The 18748-nt window shown below is 48.5% G+C and overlaps 2 protein-coding genes across 2 annotated transcripts; one reads left to right on the forward strand and one right to left on the reverse strand.

Annotated features, from left to right (window-relative positions):
• Positions 1-3373: 3373 nt before the first annotated feature.
• On the forward strand, positions 3374-4297 carry LOC311200960 (olfactory receptor 14A16-like; the record flags this gene model as incomplete). Its single annotated transcript, XM_084275260.1, has 1 exon — positions 3374-4297. One exon carries the CDS (start codon positions 3374-3376, stop codon positions 4295-4297), a length of 924 nt encoding a protein of 307 aa, XP_084131386.1.
• A 12086-nt stretch (positions 4298-16383) lies between these two features.
• Positions 16384-17310, reverse strand: LOC311200829 (olfactory receptor 14A16-like; the record flags this gene model as incomplete). Its single annotated transcript, XM_084275134.1, has 1 exon — positions 16384-17310. One exon carries the CDS (start codon positions 17308-17310, stop codon positions 16384-16386), a length of 927 nt encoding a protein of 308 aa, XP_084131260.1.
• Positions 17311-18748: the final 1438 nt, after the last annotated feature.

The raw sequence follows: 18748 nt of genomic DNA on the forward strand, positions 1-18748 counted from the left end.
TTAGAAGGGGTGTGGTTAGTAGGTTAAGAAGGACATAAAACTCCTTAAAAGAGTCCAGGGCAGGGACACCAAGATTGTTCCTTATGAGGAAAGGCTGAGGGAGATGGGCCACTTGAGCTTGGAGAAGAGGAGACTGAGAGGTGACCTTACTAATGTTTCTAAACATGTAAATGGTGAGAGTTGGGGGGATGGAGCCAGGCCCTTCTCAGTGATGGCCAGCGATAGGACAAGGGACAATGGATGCAACCTGGAGCAGAAGAAGTTCCATGTGAATGTAAGGAGAAACTTTTTCACTGTGATGGTGACAGAGTCCTGGGACAGACTGTCCAGAGAGGTTGTGGAGTCTCCATCTCTAGAGACATTCAAAGACTGCCGGGATACGTTCCTGTGTGATTCACCCAATGTGGTCCTGCTCTGGCCACAGGGGTTTGTCTAGATGATCTTTCTAGGTCCCTTCAAGCTCACAAAGTTCTGGGATTCTCTGATTCTGTTATTCCTACCCAAGGGAATGATCCTAAAAGCTCCTGATGTCATTTTCAGGTTGTACCAGCATCCACTGTAGAAACTGCTCAATGTCCAGGTACAGCTGAAACAAAAGCTTTGAGTGGTGACGATGTTCCTGGCCTGAAACCTCCCCAGTAGCCCACTAGCAGCCCCAGTACCCTTGGGGCTCAGGGCTTTCTTTGCCTAGGGAATGGTTCTAACAGTGCCTGACCTCTTTATCAGGCTCTACCAGCATCCATCTTCAAAAATGCTATATGTCCAGCTACAGATCCCAAGAACAAGGTGTGAGGGCCAAAAATGTTCCTAGACTTAAAGCTCCAGAGGTAGCCCACAAAACAACCCAAAACTTAACCGGTACTAGATGCAAGAAGACCAATCTCCCTGGGGTAGGCATCTGAGCATGTGAGGCTGAGGATCTGGGGGATTGCAGAGAAGAACTGGTCACCGGCATTGCCCTTGCAGAGGGGGAGGGAACATGTACTGGCCGTGAGCAGCACAGCATGGAGAAACCCACTGCAGCTCCCGTGTGTCTGCAAAGGGCAGGAGGAGGAAGTGGGGAATGAAGCTGCTGTTGGACACTTTCTGCCTCTTTGCATGGAGCCCTCTGCAAGGAGAACAAGGCAGTGAGAACTTGGGGCACTCTTCCCTGAGTGAAATGTTCTCATTGGAGACCCAAGGACTGCCTCTCCCTGTTCTATTAGACATTGAAAAGGTGCTTTTTGGGAGGTGCATTTCCTGCTGGCTGAGGGTGCCACTGGCTGTATGGGGCTGTGATGGGAGCTCCCCAGGTGTTAGTTTGTCCTTGCAGCAGAAGGTCTGTCTTTTCTGATCTATAAGCTATTTTCTGGATGGTGGTTCCCACTTCCCCCAACTGCAGAGCAGAGCTTTCTAGATTTGTTTTTCCTGATTTTGTTCTTGTGAAACACAGAGAAATGCCCAAATCCTCACTCAAATCCCTTTCTTTCACAGGGGGAACGAGTCCCTGTCCTGTCCCTGCCTGGGTGTCCAGTCTCATGTAGAGACAAGGAAAGGTGATTGTCCTGCCCAGCTCTGGTTTGATCAGGAGAAAGGACTCTGCTGGACACAGGGATTTCTCCCCAGCCGAAGAATGAAAATTGAGAGATGAGATCATAGAGTGATCCCCATGAGGGCTGAGACACCAGGAGGGAGCCTATAATAACAGGTCTTCTCCTGCTCAGCAGGGCTCCTGGGATTGAGGGACCTCAAGGTAACTCTGCAGCCCTGACAAGAGACAGCTCTGCCCAGGAGCAGCTCCTCTGCCAAGCACACAGGGCTGGGGACACTGCCTGTAGGCACCGAGGGGAGACCTGTGAGGCTGAGAGAGCTGATGGATACTGAGAGCTCACTGCAGGAGAAATCTCCACAGCCTCTCCCTGGTATGTCTGTGGATGAGAGGTAAAGAGACTTTGCTTTGAATTTTCTGCTCTTCTGGACTGGGTGGGGTGTGGGAATTGAGCTTTTCTTGATAACTTAGAAGGCAGCAGTGCAAACACATTTGGTCATAGGAACTTTTCAGACACTCTGTTGAGCCCTGCACACACAGAGGTTCTCTGGGGTAGTGCCCTGATGCCAGGAGGGGTCTGCAGAGCTGAGCACACAGCAGGTTTGATGAAGTCTGTGAGCACAGAGCAGGAGGTGACATGGGCAAAGAGAAGCAGCTCCAGGGACAGCTTCAGGCAACAGAGACATTGGCAAGGAAGGAGAAGGAGCTGCTCCCAGCAATACTCAGGCAGTGAGGATTTGGTACCTCTCTGACATACCCCACAGTGCAGAAACTTTCCCTCGCCGACACACTATTTTCTGCCACCCAGCACAGACTCTGCACCCAGAGTACCAGGCTTTCAGGATGAGTCTTCTCCTTGGCAGCCCAGCCCCCAGTGCCTGTCTGTCTGTCTGTCCTTGTCCTTCCAGACTTGGCTGGAGCCTTTCTCGCTGTTTCCCCTCCTGTCCTTGCTGCCTTTCTCCCACTATTACCTGGGGATCTTGGCACGTCCATTGGTGGACCTGGGACTGAGCTGACCCTCACTTCAGGACCACCAGCTCTAGGACTGAGGACTTCCTGAGGGCTGCTCTGGGCTGCAGGCTGCCTGCAAAAATTGCACCACTCTCCTAGGGACTCTTGTGCCCCAGAGAGGAGCCCCATGCAGGAGGCATCTCAGCACTGAGACCCTGGCAATGCCGCTCATCACCTGTGTCTGTGGGCGGCTGCAATGAGCCCTGTGTGTCCCTGGCTGGGAGAAGGGAGCTGAGATACTCTTTGGGTAGGATGAGACCTTAGGAGGGCTTTGGAGCTCTGCCCTGGGAGACTGGATTCCTCAGCTCTCTGTGGGGTCCAGTTCATTCTACGGGGAAAACCAGGGTGTGATCACAGAGGACCCAACACAGGGCAGCTAAGAGCAGGGCTGATGGACAGAGCAACTCTCCCCACGCTGCACTCAGCGGAAGGTTTCACTGGCACTGCAGCAGCAATGTCAGTGAGATCTAACAGAAGAAACACTCCTCAGTTGCAGTGAGGAGAAAACCAAAGCTCCAAAGCTTTGGGTGAAACTGGAGTGACAGTGCTGAAAAGCTCATTCCAATCCACAGGGGATTTAGTCTGAGATCACACCATCCTTCAATTTACTGACTGCTGCCAGGCAGGATTGAGCTCTTGAGAGCCCACAGCTGAGCCTCCTCCTCCCAGCAGTGGCACGCTCAAGGCAGCACAAAGCAGACCTCCCAAAAGGGACCTGACAAAATTCTTCCAGAGAGGCAATGTGAATTAGAAGAGGTTTTCCTCAAAGAAGAGTTCCCTAAATTCTCACTGCTTTTTTCTCCTCAGACAGGTCTCCTCACTTGTCAGCAGGAGATGTCCAACAGCAGCTCCATCAGCCAGTTCCTCCTCCTGCCCTTTGCAGACACAAGGGAGTTGCAGCTCCTGCACTTCTGCCTCTTCCTGGGCATCTACCTGGCTGCTCTCCTGGGCAATGGCCTCATCATCATCACCATAGCCTGTGACCACCACCTCCACACCCCCATGTACTTCTTCCTCCTCAACCTCTCTCTTACTGACCTTGGCTGCATCTCCACCACAATCCCAAAGTCCATGGCCAATTCCCTGTGGGACACCAGGGCCATTTCCTACACAGGATGTGTGGCTCAGCTCTTTTTCTTTTTCTTTTTCCTCTCAGCAGAGTATTTTCTTCTCACTGTCATGGCCTATGACCGCTACGCTGCCATCTGCCACCCCCTGCACTACGGGACCCTGCTGGGCAGCAGAGCTTGTGTCCACATGGCAGCAGCTGCCTGGGGCAGTGGGTTTCTCTATTCTCTGCTGCACACAGCCAATACATTTTCACTCCCCCTCTGCCATGGCAATGCTGTTGACCAGTTCTTCTGTGAAATCCCCCAGATCCTCAAGCTCTCCTGCTCAGATGCCTACCTCAGGGAAACTGGAGTCCTTGTGGTCGGTGTCTGTTTAGTTTTGGGGTGTTTTGTGTTCATTGTGGTGTCCTATGTGCAGATCTTCAGGGCCGTGCTGAGGATCCCCTCACAGCAGGGACGGCACAAAGCCTTTTCCACCTGCCTCCCTCACCTGGCTGTGGTCTCCCTGTTTGTCAGCACTGGCATGATTGCCTACCTGAAGCCCCCCTACATCTCCTCCCTACTTCTGGACCTGGTAGTGGCATTTCTTTACTCAGTAGTTCCACAAGCTCTGAACCCCCTCATCTACAGCATGAGGAACCAGGATCTCAAGGATGCCATGTGGAAACTGATGACTGGATGTTTCTAAGCAGCAATAAACTGCTCATCTTCTGCATATCTTGTGCTGTGTAACTCACCCAACGCCTTTCCCCACCTCATTTTTACCTCTGGGTGTCCCTGCCTGTATAGTTGTCTCTCTGTCCTCACAGGTGTTCCCACAAACACAAAGCCACCAGCCCATCCACAATTCCTCCAAGTTACTTTTAGCACCACAGCAGTAGTCTCAGAATGACATTTCTTTGTCCTCACGTCCACTCTGACCTTCAAAGCCGCAGTTTCACTGGACTTCCTTTCTTATTTTCTGCCCACATAGCACCAAAAGGGCTGCCCTCTGCCTGAGCCGATGTTTTGCTCAGCTTGGATCCATGTGATCAGTGCTGAGCTTGTTTATTGAAACACACACACAGAGCTTATATAGGTTTCTATATCAGCACCATGAGTTACATTACACTGCTATTGGCTATATGCTCTGTTCACCCACCTTACAGGCGTCTCACTATTGCTAATAATTGGTTGAGGCTGCACAGTCTCTTTGTTCCTCTTTAAGGCAGTTGTGAACGTTCTTGCAGTTTGTGATCTCGTGGGTTTTGTCGCAAGCTCGTGTTCCCACGGACATCTGCCCTCCTGTTGCTGCATCCTGACATGTCTCTGCTGCCTGCCCCAGGCCTGATTATTTGGGGTCAGGAATAAATCTGGATGGGCCACAAAACCCATCCTTCTCACAATGCATTGCTACAATTCCCCCTTCTTGTTTACAGACCAGCCAGATGTTTGCGCAGAGCATTATCCATCCTGCAAGAGAAGCACCGTGACACACACGGCAAAGAGAACACTGAGGCAAAAATAACTGACAAAAACGTAAATCCTTATTGAACTAAATCTAAAAGCCATCCCATAAACAGAAAGCCATACTGTAGAACATGGCAAGCTAAAACTACTGATTGGCTACACACACTGCTCTCACCAAAGTGATTAATTAGTAATTATAACGAGTTCTGATAAGTGTATCTTACAGCTAAATGTTGTCAGTTTACCTTTGATGTCTAAAAGTTCTCTGCACACCTGCTGTGGTTTTGCCATCTGGTCATGGCTGGTTCATGACATGTTCACTTACTTCCAAATACCTTCCTACAACTCCTTCTTGGGTTGAGGCAGTCTGTACCTCTGCCTTCAAGGCTGCTGTGTTGTGAAAATATATTTACCAAATACCTCAGCATGAGTAATTTTCCTGGTTGTTGGGAATTGAGGGATCTTGTCAGGGCCTCTGTGTTCTGTGAGGAGAGCCAGGCCGCCGGCACGCCTGCTGACCACCTTGCCAATTTTTTCCCTTTTAGTATCTGTGTTACAAAAACTGCTTTTTGAGTTCTCTGCAAGGGCCCTTTGCAGAAAGCTCAATAAACATGACAGTAAATGTAAGACAAGTACCATAATTACCAAACTTTTCTCTCTTTTTCCCCTTTGAGGGAGAGTGTGTGATCGGTTTGCCTAAGGAGACCATTCATTTAGCTGGTAGGGAACTGGTTGGGACAGAAGTAGAAATTGGCAAGTTGTCTTTTCCTTGTTTGTTGTGATTTTGGAAATGCAAAACTGATCAGTTTTGGAATGTGCAATGCAGGCAGTCCACAGTTTTCCCACCCTGTCACCCACTACTTAGCAAATTAAGCTTTAAGTGGGTCTCCAGGCCTGGTCAAAACCAGCTGGAGTCTTCTTTTTGTCATGTGCCATCATCATGGCGGAAATACCGGGTTCACTGGGTTCACGCATGCGTGAGCTTCCTTTTCTAGTACTTTCTGTGGGGAGGTGGTGAGGGAAAACTGTGCATGCGCATTTCCGAGAGCACACAGTTAGCTGAACATGCAGCTGAGCAGCAGAGCAGCACAAGATGGCTGGCACTGGTGAGGCTGAGACCCCAAATCCCCTGCCTGAATCACAGGATGCGTCTACAACTCCACGAGTGGCAAATTTTCCTTTCTACTGCACTATAGCCAGGCAGTAGGGGCAATGTCCTTGCTATGGCTCTAGTGGTGTATTGTTCCCATGCCATTAGTCCACCAATAAAGTTTAGCTTTGTTCAGTTAATCAAGAATTTCTATCTGTGTCTCTATTAGACCTCAGGGGGAGAAAGTTGCTACACCACGTGACTAATAACTTTATAGCAAGCATAGAAGGGATAGGGTTATATGATCCTTTTAACTTCCTTTTATACCTACTCTATACAAACATAGACATATTCTTGCCAACCAAATTCGGGGATGTGTGTAACGTCCGTTTGCCAAACTTCTAGTGGGCCTATGCCACGAGGACTCGCGCCAGGGACAAGGCCATTAACAAACTGTCGACAGTCCAGGCATGACTGTACAATCCAGCCACAATTGCTTAAAAAAAAACCAACAAACACACCCTTATATAATCTCTTATCTAAAATTCCTTTTGATAATGCTCGTTTCATTCGGGTAACTGCTCCTACCACATACAATTAATCACATACTATGGCTTTTCACTTTGCAAACACTTTTACAACTGCCTGTAACTCCAGCTGCTGAGTTGAGGCTTGTATTTCCTCTAATACCAATTCCAGTTATTTTCCATTTTCTTTGCTACGTCACCAGCCTTGCTCTCAGTTGGCCAAATCCGTGAACGCTGCAAACCAACCCATCAGACAAGCGACATTGCAAGATGCGAGTGAGTTCTCCCACTTCTATGGCAATTATGCCAAGGCACTGGGCTGCACAGCATGCTCTCACTGGTCTCGGCTGCTGCCCGCAGCATCCTCCTCCCTGTACTGTGAACCACAGCACGACCCCGACGATCACCGGGGCCGAGCCCTGGGTGAGCACTAGGACCTGGCGGAGCACAAGGACCCGCCTCACGGTCTCCCTTTTCCATCCACCTCCCACCAGCCCACTATTAACTCTCTCCACCACCCGCTCAGTCCCACGTAAACTTTTCCCCAGTAAGTTCCGCAACTGAGTAGGAATCCAAATACCCTGATGTAACCCTTTATCCCATTCTGACGGCATCTTACGTGTCCAGGCTGGGACGAGCAGTCTCTGCAGAGTCTCTCGGGTGTCAGGAGACAGTGATGTGTTGATGAGTTCGTCGGGAGGTGTGGGTGATGTGTCCATCTCCGTAGGATTCTTGTCCCTGTGCTTAGGTTCTTTGTCCATGGGGGCAACACTGCTCTGTGCCTTAGTTGGTGATTCTTCATGTGGGTAGTTTTTATCTCAGTAGTTTTCGGGTGGCTGGGTGGACAGTTCTGCAAACCCTTTCCCAGCAGGGCATGCCATCGCCCGCTCTGATTTTTTCCAGCTTTTCAAGGACAGGCTGAAGTTGTTGATGCCAGTTAAAATTTTTGACTGCGTCATGGGGTGTTTTTAGGTTCAGTAAAAGTTAGAGGTAAGCAGATATTAAAGGCAGTCAGTTGTACGTTTGTTTCCACATTTTTCCTTCCAAAGGTATAATAGTAGTGGGGTGGGGTGTAGGCCGTGGTGGCAGATTTACGCGCACTACTCACTCCCCTTCCCGGTCAGTTCTGACAGATTTATCACTTTGCTCTGATAACACGGCATTATTACTTAGCATAGTAACTGGGGTAGGCAAAAGAGCACCCAGAAACAAAACCACATTCTTCATAGTAGATTTTTCCCCTTTTTAAGTCGGTTCTCTAGAATCCAGAACTGGTGCTAAAGCTGCAAAGGCTGAAGTAGCAGCTACGCGTTCCACCTCCATTTTGGTTAAAGTCCTTTTACTTAATTTCCAGAGAGTTATTAATGACTTAGTTTCTTTTGCCCGAACTGACGGTTCATCAAGTATTTGAGCTCCAATAGCTTCCCAAGTAGGTAAATCAAATGCGCTGTCAAGGCTTGTTATCAGTTTTCGTTCTTCGCTCCACAAAAAGGAGGGGTTTTAAAGACTTTTCATAATTTTTAATCACTCTCGTAGAGAGCAGATTGTGGAGGAGTTTCAGTACCACTTTGCCTTTTTTATTGAGCGTGTATTCCCCATACCTCAGTCAGTGGTGGGGCAAAGGGTACTGGTGCCTCACAAGCCCCTGATGTTTTAAGGGGTTCAGATGTTACCGGTAGTCCAGTTGGGGCGGTAGGTACATAATCACTTTCCAAGACTAACTTTCCGGGCTTACCCCCTTGATTTTCTAATTGAGCAGACACTATGGCTGCTATGTGTTTGTTTGTTTTTTTTTTTCTTGAGCTCCTTCTTACAATCTATACCGAGAGTATTACGCTTTTCTAAAAAGCACCTCAGTAACCTCATTGTGATTGCTAAAACATCCCTTTGCTACCCCATACGCCAAGAGTCACGGAAGCTCCTTCTTACAATCTATTTTTTAAGTTTTCGCTTTTCTAAAAAGCATACAAGTAAATCATACACCGCTTGTCTGTCAGCCCTTTAACTCAGTGCACTGTAGCAGCCTTTTCCACAGACACCGGCGGTGCGTGGCCGGCAGGATCCGTCTAAACGGTCGCCTGAGCATGAAGGTAGTTGATCAGCCCCGAAGATACAAAGCTACCTATTTTCACCTCCTGGGCTGCACAGGACCAGTACCTCAGTCTCCGTCGTGCCGTGGCCGCAGTCGCCTGCTATCAGGTCCGGTCTCGCCGTCTTTCAGGTCCCTGTTCGGGCGCCATTTGTCACGACGGAGGGAAGACAAGGATACTCTCAATATGAGTGATCAGCAAGCTTCTATTTACTATGGCTAACGGCTTTCTTTTATACTATTGTTAATACATATTATAATTGTTACTAATGCTTATTATAGTTATCACAACCTGATTGGTTCTTGGTTAAAGGTTGCATCACCCATCTTGCGGTCTGGGAATGGTGCTTCATTCTCAGGAACAGCAGATCCTTGAAACATACATCTTGTTTCTACACCTTGTTACTGTGTAACACCACCCATCTTGTCACTGTATAACATTGCTATCAAGAACATACTGACCTTCCTCTCTATCATTTGCGTCGGGATGGTGCAACGCCTACTCGTACTATTAAGTTACTCAGGAGGCTGCTTGAACAATTGCTCCATAGAGCCATGGCCTTGCTTCTCACGTAGCCACTCTTCCACAAGGGGATTGTGTCATAGATGGATTATGAGGCCAGCGGAATGTTTCATAGAGGGCCAGGGGATTTTGTCATATAGGGATTTTGAGACCAGGGGATTGTAAGGTCAGGGGATTGTCTGGCCAGGGTTTTGTGTCCCAGATGGATTGTGAGTCCAGGGGATAGTGAGGGCAGGGGATTGTGTCATAAAGGGATTATCACAGAATCACCGAATCACAGAATCGTAGGGGTTGGAAGGGACCTTGAGAGATCATTGGGTCCAACCCCCCCTGCCAGAGCAGCTCCCCAGCTCATATTGCACAAGTCGGCATCCAGACGAGTCTTGAATATCTCCAGAGAAGGAGACTCCACCACCTCCCTGGGCAGCCTGTCCCAGGGCTCTGTCACCCTCACTGTGTAAAACTTCTTCCCCATGTTGGTGTGGAACTTCCTATGGTCCAACTTGCAGCCATTGCCCCTTGTCCTGTCTCCACAGACCACTGAAAAGGGGCTGGCTGATTCCCCCTGCATCCCATACTTAAAATATTTATAAATATTGATTAGGTCCCCACTCAGTCTTCTTTTCTCCAGGCTGAACAGACCCAGCTCACTCAGCCTTTCCTCATAGGGGAGATGCTCCAGGCCCTTAATCATCTCCGTAGCCCTTCTCTGGACTCTCTCAAGGAGGTCCCCATCTTTTTCATAGCAGGGAGCCCAGAACTGGACACAATACTCCAGGTGGGGCCTGAACAGGGCAGAGTAGAGGGTGAAGATCACTTCCCTTGACCTGCTGGACACACTCTTCCTAATGCACCCCAGGATCCCATTGGCTCTCTTAGCCACCAGGGCACACTGCTGGCTCATGGCCAACTTGTCATCCACTTGGACCCCCAGGTCCTTCTCCACTGAGCTCTTCTCCAGCAGGTACTGATACAAATGGTTGTTCCTTCCCAGGTGCAAGACTTTACACTTGCTTTGGTTGAATCTCATCTGGTTTCTCCCTGCCCAGCTCTCCAGCCCGTCCAGGTCTCTCTGGATGGCAGCGCAGTGTTCCTGCGTGTCAGCCACTCCTCCCAGCTTTGTATCATCGGGTACTTGCTGAAGGTGGATGCTCAACAAGGTCATCAAAAAAGATACTAAACAGGACTGGACCCAACACTGAGCCCTGGAGAACACCGCTAGTCACAGGTCTCCAGTCAGACTCTGCTCCACTGATCATGAACCTCTGAGCCCGGTCTGACAGCCAGTTCTCAACCCACCTCACTGTCCATTCATCTATCCCATGCTCTCTCAGCTTTTCTTCATCTACAAGAAGGGCCAGAAGGAGGACCCAGGGAACTACAGCCCTGCCAGACTGACTTCGGTGCTGGGGAAGGGGATGTAACTAATCATAGAATCATAGAATCATAGAATGGCATGGGTTGGAAGGGACCCCAAGGATCACAGAGCTCCAACCCCCTGCCACAGACAAGGACACCAACCTCCAGGACTGGATCTACACAAGGTTGCCCAGGGCCCCATCCAACCTGGCCTTTAACACCTCCAGGTATGGAGCATCCACCACCTCTCTGGGCAACCTGTTCCAGCCCCTCACCACTCTCTCTGGAAAAAACTTCCCCCTAGTATCCAATTGAAACCTTCTTTCCTTTAGCTTTAATCCAAAAAGTTGATTCCCCTCCTGTTCCTCTGCTCCCTTCAGGGACTGGGAGGCTGCAATGAGGTCCCCCCACAGCCTTCTCTTCTCCAGGCTGAACAAGCCCAGCTCCTTCAGCCTCTCTCTGTAGGGCAGGTGCTCCAGCCCTCTAATCATCTTCGTGGCCTCCTCTGAACCCTCTCCAACAATTCTACGTCTTTCTTTTATTGGTGGCCCCAGACCTGGACACAGGACTCCAGATCTGGGGCCTCACAAGAGGGGGACAATCCCCTCCCTGTCCCTGCTGGCCACCCCTCTTCTGATGGAGCCCAGGATCCCATCGCCCTTCTGAGCTGCAAGAGCACACTGGGTCCTCCTGTTAAGTTTCTCAGCCATCAGAATCCCCAAGTCCTTCTCAGCAGGGCTGCTCTCTAGGAGCTCTTCTCCCAGTCTGTATCTGTGTCTGGGATTCCTCTGGCCCAAGTGCAACACCTGACACTTGGCAGTGTTGAACCTCATTAGGTTCACCCGGGCCCACAATCATATTTCAGAGTTAACTTGTATCGATATTACTGTTGCTGCTGCTGCTGCTCTCAGGCAAGAAGGCCATCCTTTGCTTACTGAGTCCACTTGTTTGGAAAAGTATCTCACTGGTCTTTTCCAGCTTCCCATTCTCTGGCTTAGGACCCCCAAAGCAAGATTTTGTCGTTCATGGACAAACAGTTGGAAGTCTTTATTTAAATCAGGTAATCCAAAGGCTGATGCTGTCATCAAGACTAATTTCAGTTTTTGAAAAGCCTTTTGTTGCTGTTTAGTCCATATCAAAGGAATGGACTTCTGAGCTTCATACAATGGTTTGGCTGTTAGACCATAATCCATGATCCAAAGCCGACATCAACCTGCCATTCCCAGAAATGCTCTCAGTTCACACACAGTCCAAGTCTCTGGAATAGCACAAATTACCTCTTTTAGGTCTGTCCCCAGTCTTTGCTGTCCTTGTGAAACTTCCAAGCCCAAATATATTACAGTTTGGCTTGCTATTTGAGCTTTCTTCTTGGATTCCTTGTACTCATTAAGTCCCCAAAAATTTTAAAGTTCAGTGGTTCCCTGTATCCAGGCTGACTTTGATAGCTATTAGAACACCATCCAGGTATTACAAGAGCAGCTGTTCTGGTCGCAGAGTCACTGTCTCCTCGTTTGTCCAGATCTCCAGTTCCTTTGCTGGTTGGCTGCCAAAGTTGGTTGGACTGTTTTTAAACCCTTGCTGTAGCCGTGTCCATGTCAGCTGTACCTTGCATCCTGTTTGTGGACCCTCCCCCTCAAAAGCAAATAATTTACGACTCTTTTCCAGAGGTATGTAAAGAAAGCATGTTTTCAATCAAGCACTGTAAAAATTGATAATTTTCCTTCAGAGCAATCAACACTGTGTAAGGATTTGTCACTACTGGGTGTATGTCTTGTGGCAGTGGGGTTGGAACTCTATGATCCTTGGGGTCCCTTCCAACCCAGACCATTCTATGATTCTGTGATTAACAGACTTATTTTTTGTTGTTTGCTCTGCAGTCTATGGTGGTGGAAACATGGATAAAAGAAAAACCATGCCCAAACCAAGCACAGGTAAGAAACAGTACTCAGATACAAACCTGTCACTGAAATGATAGGCAGGTAAATGTAAAAAAACAAACTCAAATAAGAAATGAAATCTTAGTGAAAAAGAAACGAGACATAGGTCAAAACATAGACACAGGACAAGCAATATCAGTGCCAGGTACAACTCAGGAAGAAAATCTAATGGTAGGTTTGATGAAAGAGTTTGCAAATATGCAAAATGTGTCACAAATTACTTCCTGCCTTCCAATACCCCGAGCAGCTGGAGAATCTATCTCATGGGGAATTCTGACAATGAACCTGACTACTGTAGAAAGAAGAAATGAAAATGCCCATTGAGAACAGGAGCCAATACCAGGGTGGCAAGAAAGAAGAGAGTATATTAGAAAACAGTGGAAATCCCCAGGGAGCAGAGCCGACTACGAAAAACTGTTGAATTATCAATTCCCTCATATAGGCAGAGTTAAAAATGTTGGATGGTGCAGATATGATGAGCCTGTAAAACAAAACGTATCCCAAATAACTGTGGAATGGGAATGTGGGCAGACTGAACAAACTTCCAAAAACAAAGGAGAATGCACCAACATTTGGTCCATGAGCATACTTCTAAGGTTTCAATATATGGCAAAGACCCCATGGTGTTTTAGATGGGATGGGTTGGAATTTACAGTAGATCCTACAGTAACAGATAAAAGTGCCAGTACATGAGAAAAGGAGAAAATAGTCCCCTGCTGGCAATTTGAGCAGAGATATAATTGTAGTGCAGTAATTCAAGCAACCCAACCTGACCCCCCCCATTAGCAGCAACTTTAAAATGTGGCTATTTATGTCGAGGACTGAAAAGCCCTTTAAATGTAACAACCTATTGGAAAGTTAGCTGCTGGAGCTTCATTCCAAGTCCTGCATATTTAATTTGGGCAACAAGTGATGGTACTTGGACATCTCATCTACCAATAGATGGAAAACTCAAACAAATTACTTTGGGACTACCCACATTACGCCCGATTTGGAAAAATTCTCCCTCTAAAGGAGGTCAAGAAAAATTACATTTGCTACGAGTGAAAAGATCAATGTTAGATGAGGAGAATTGGAATGGGCCAGAAGCTGGAGTAGAAGTTGGTTGGGCACTAGAATCTCTTCTAAATCCCATGGCATCATACAGAAATAGGGCATGGTTATACCGATTGACTGGACAGGTTGAACATCTGGCCAATGTAACATGTAAGGATTCAGACAAATAAATGTACAGTTACAAGCCACATCAGGAATGGCCATACAGAGTAGAATGGCACTAGATATGCTGTTGTTGAAGGAACATGGAGTATGTGAATTTTTGAGAGACAAAATAAATCACTGTTGTATAAACATCCCAAATGTAGCTGAAGATGTAGAACATGACTGGGAATTGTTAGGTAAAATTGAAGGAGAAACACATAAAATAAAAGCTGTGTCAGAAAGTTGGATAGATAAAATTTTTACAGGCTTAGGGTTGAATCTGAATTCTGGGGTAAAGCCATTAACTGAAACTTTATTCATTTTAACTGTGACATTCTTTGTGCTTGGTTTGGTGTATTATTGTTTGAAAAGTGAATTAGGTCAAAAACCAGAATGGAATCAAAAGCACAAGGATGGGGTTCACTCGCGGACACAGTGAGGAAGATGATCGATGGCCACCAGAGGACCCTGCTCAACATAACTATGCATGTGGGGAGGACATTTATGTATGATAATGATTTCCAGGAAATAACATGAATATGCTAATCATTACCCTCCCCTCCATGTATTTAAAACAGTCAGCACAGCTAAACAATGATTTTTATAGAATAAGAATACAGATAAAGTGAAGCAATCAAAAGCCAATCATTGCAAAGGTCAAGCTAAGAAGTGAGCATGATGGGCAATGATTTTATCTAAGAATTGAATAAATATGTTGTGCTTTGTACCTTTGGGTGAACAGGTCTTTGGTGGAGCCATCCCCTGTATTCGCCATCGCTGGAATAAAAAGAAATGCCTGCTTCTCCGCTCTGTGTAGATGGTTCTTCACGATTGTGACCGCTAACAAAAGCAGGACACCTGCTCAGCAGCTCAGATCCACACAGGTCGATGGGTCAGGGTGGGATACACCCAAGGGCACTGAGGGAGCTGGCAGAAGTGCTCCCCAAGCCACTTTCCCTTATTTACCAGCAGTCCTGGCTGAGCGGGGTGGTTCCACCTGACTGGAAGCTGCACATGTGACACCCATCTGCAAGAAGGGACAGAGGGAGGTCCTGAGGAATTACAGGCCTGTCACACTGACCTTTGTGCTGAGAAGGGGATGCAACTAATCATCTTGAGTACCATCATGCAGCACATGCAGGACACTCAGGGGTGAGGTCATGTAAGCATGGCTTTAGGAAAGACAGATTGTGCTTGAAGCTGCTGATCTCCTTCTATAACAAGGTGACCTGCTTAGTGGAGGAGGGGAAGGCTGTGGATGTGATCTACCGGGACTTCAGTGAAGTGTTTATCACTGTTTGCCACAGCTTCCTGCAGGAGAAACTGGCCACTCATGGATTAGATGGGTTTACTCTGTGCTGGGTTAGAAGCTGGCTGAAGGCCGGAGAGTTGTGGGGAACAGAGTTGAATCCAGCTGGTGGCAGGTCACCCTGCTGTAAGGCAGAGAGGCTCTGCAGAGAGACCTGGACAGACTGGATCGATGGGCAGAGGAGAGTTTTAAGGAGTTCGACAATGCCAAATGCACTTTGGTCACAATAACCCCAGGCAATGCTACAGGCCTGTGGCAGAGAGGCTGGAGAGCTGCCTGGAGGAAAAGGATCTGGGGTGTTAGTGGACAGGCAGATGAACATGAGCCAGCACTGTGCCCCAGAGACCAAGAAGGCCAACGGCATCCTGGCCTGTATAAGGAGTAGTGTGACTAGCAGGAGTAGGACAGTGATAGTTCTGTTGTCCTCAGCTCTGGTGAGGCTTCACCTCGAGTATAGTGTCCAATTTTGGGCACCTCAGTGCAAGAAGAACGTTGAGATGCTGGGCTGTGTCCAGAGAAGGGTGACAAAGTCCTGTGAGGGTCAGCTGAGGGAACTGGGGCTTTTTACTGTTAAGAAAAGGAGGCTGAGCAGAGACCTTATCGCTCTCTACAACTACCTGCAAGGAGGGTGTAGGGTGTTGGGGTTCAGTTTCTTATCTCAATAGACAGGGATGGAATAAGAAAAAATGGTGTCAGATTGCACCAGGGGAGATTTTGGTTAGATATAAGGAAGAATTTCTTTACTGAAAGGGTAGTCAAGTGTTGGAAGAGGCTGCCCAAGGAAGTGGTGGACTCACCATCCCTAGAGGTATTTAAAAGGTGTATAGATGTTGTGCTTGAGGGCATGGTCTAGACCGGATTAGGCTATGGTTGTGGACTTGAATATATTAAAGATCTCTACCAACCTAAGTGATTCTATGGTTCTGTGGATGACCTCCAGGAAATTCTGTTTCTGTCATGGTGGCAAAGCATTGCCATTACGGACAAGTAGACAAGTGATTAAGCCAATGAAAATGTTCTAATTATTTTTTTACAAATTCCAGGAGAACACTAAAGAAAAAAATGTGCAGCCTTCCAGACACACATGATGCACAGAAAGCACAGCTGAACATCATAAAGTGGCTGTGTCACAAAAGACCAGGGGGTACTACATTAGGAATGGGATGAACATGCACCATGTCATTACAGCACAGAGAAAATAGAAAGAAACAAACCCTCCAAAATACAGGCTGATTCTTACGTGAGTTATATGGCCAGTGACAGCAGAAACAGATGAGCAGTTTGTCACTGCTTAGAAACATCCAGTCCTAAGTTTCCACAGAGCATCCTTGAGCTCCTGGTTCCTCATGCTGTAGATGAGGGGGTTCACTGCTGGTGTAAACACCGAGTAAAGAAATGACACTACCAGGTCCAGAAATAGAGAGGAGATAGAGGGGGGCTTCAGGTAGGCAAAAAGAACAGTGCTGAGAAACAGGGAGACAACGGCCAGGTGAGGGAGGCAGGTGGAAAAGGCTTTGTACTGTCCCTGCTGTGAGGGGATCCTCAGCACAGCCCTGAAGATCTGCACATAGGACACCACAATGAACACAAAACACCCAAAATCTAAACAGGCACTGACCACAATGACCCCAATTTCCCTGAGGTAGGCATCTGAGCAGGAGAGCTTGAGGATCTGGGGAATTTCACAGAAGAACTGGTCAAGGGCATTGCCATGGCAGAGGGGCAGTGAAAATGTATTGGCTGTGTGCAGCACAGCACTGAGAAACCCACTGCCCCAGGCAGCTGCTGCCATATGGACACAAGCTCTGCTGCCCAGGAGGGTCCCGTAGTGCAGGGGGTGGCAGATGGCAACATAGCGGTCATAGGCCATGACAGTGAGAAGAAAGTACTCTGTGACAATCAAAAATACAAAGAAAAAGAGTTGAGCCACACATCCTGTATAGGAAATGGCCCTGGTGTTCCACAAGGAATTGGACAAGGATTTGGGAATGGTAGTGGAGATGTAGGCAAGGTCAGTAACAGAGAGGTTGAGGAGGAAGAAATACATGGGAGTGTGGAGGTGGTGGTCACAGGCTATGGTGATGATGATGAGGCCATTGCCCAGGACAGCAGCAAGGTAGATGCCCAGGAAGAGGCAGAAGTGCAAGAGCTGCAGCTCCCTTGTGTGTGCAAAGGCCAGGAGGACGAACTGGCTGATGGAGCTGCTGCTGTTGGACATCTGCTGCTGTCAAGTGTGGAGACCTGTCCAAGAAGGAAAAGGCAAAATGAGAAGTTAGGGAACTCTTTTTTGACAAAAACCTCTTCCAATTATAATGGAATACACTCAGATTGACTCTCTGTATTCAGGAAGCCTTTTGTCAGGTCCCTTTTGGGAGGTCTGCTTTGTGCTGGCTCCAGCGTGCCACTGCTGGGAGGAGGGTCAGCTGTGGCTCTCAAGAACTCAGTCCTGCCTGGCAGCAGTCAGCAAATAGCAGAATGGTGTGATCTCAGACTAAATCCCCTGTGGATAGGAATGAGCTTTTCAGCACTGTCACTCCAGTTTCACCCGACAGCAGAGCAGAGCTTTGGAGCTTTGGTTTTCTCCTCACTGTACCTGAGGAGTGTTTCTCCTGTCAGAACTCCCTGACATTGCTGCTGCAGTGCCAGCGAAACCTTCCCCTGAGTGCAGAGTGGGGAGAGCTGCTCTGTCCATCAGCCCTGGTCTCAGCTGCCCTGTGCTGGACTCTTTGTGATCACACCCTGCTGTTCCCAACAGAAACTGGACCACACAGAGAGCTGAGGAATCCAGTCTCGCAGGGCATAGCACCAAAGCCCTTCTGCAGTCTCATCCTACCCAAGGCGGATCTCAGCTCCCCGATCCAGGCCAGGGACACACAGGGCTCAGTGCAGCTGCCCACACACAGCTAATGAGTGGCATTGCCACGGCCTCTGTTCCGAGATGTCTCCTGCATGGGGCTCATCTCTGGGGCACAAGAGTCCCTGGGAGAACAGTGCCATTGTGGGAGGCTTCCTGCAGCCCAGCAGGAGCCCCCTGGAATTCCCAGTCCTACAGATGGGGGTCCTGAAGTGAGGGTCACTCAGTGCCAGCCCCACCATTGGGTTTGCCCAGAGCCCCAGGAAACAGTGGGACAAAGGCAACAAGAACAGGAGGGGAAAGAGCAAGAAACATTCCACAGAAGGCTAGAAGGACAGGCACTTGGAGGTTTCTTCTCTCTGGGACAAGGACCCTGCACCATATTTCCATGCGTCACACTTTACATCCACCGCGTCTTTCCACAGAGCGAATGCAGCCCTGCCCTGTCCCTCTCATGGGGCAGAAGGGCATCCCTTCCAGACAGCATTTTCAGGTCCTATAGAGAACCTGTCCTCCTGACAGACCCCACACACTGTCCCATGCCCCAGCTTTAGGAGATCCCTCCAGGAACAGAACTTGCATTGCCCTGCACCCACAGACATACCAGGGAGAGTGCTGTGGAGATTTCTCCTCCAGTGAGCTCTCAGAATCCATCAGCTCTCTCAGCCTCACAGGTCTCTCCTCGGTGCCTACAGGCAGTGTCTCCAGCCTTGTGTGCTTGGCAGAGGAGCTGCTCCTGGGCAGAGCTGTCTCTCTGCAGTGCTGCCGGGTTGCCCTGAGCTCCCTCCATCCCAGGAGCCTG

This window comes from Gallinula chloropus (assembly GCF_964237585.1).
Source record: "Gallinula chloropus genome assembly, chromosome: 25".
In the NCBI taxonomy this organism is placed as follows: Eukaryota; Metazoa; Chordata; class Aves; order Gruiformes; family Rallidae; genus Gallinula; species Gallinula chloropus.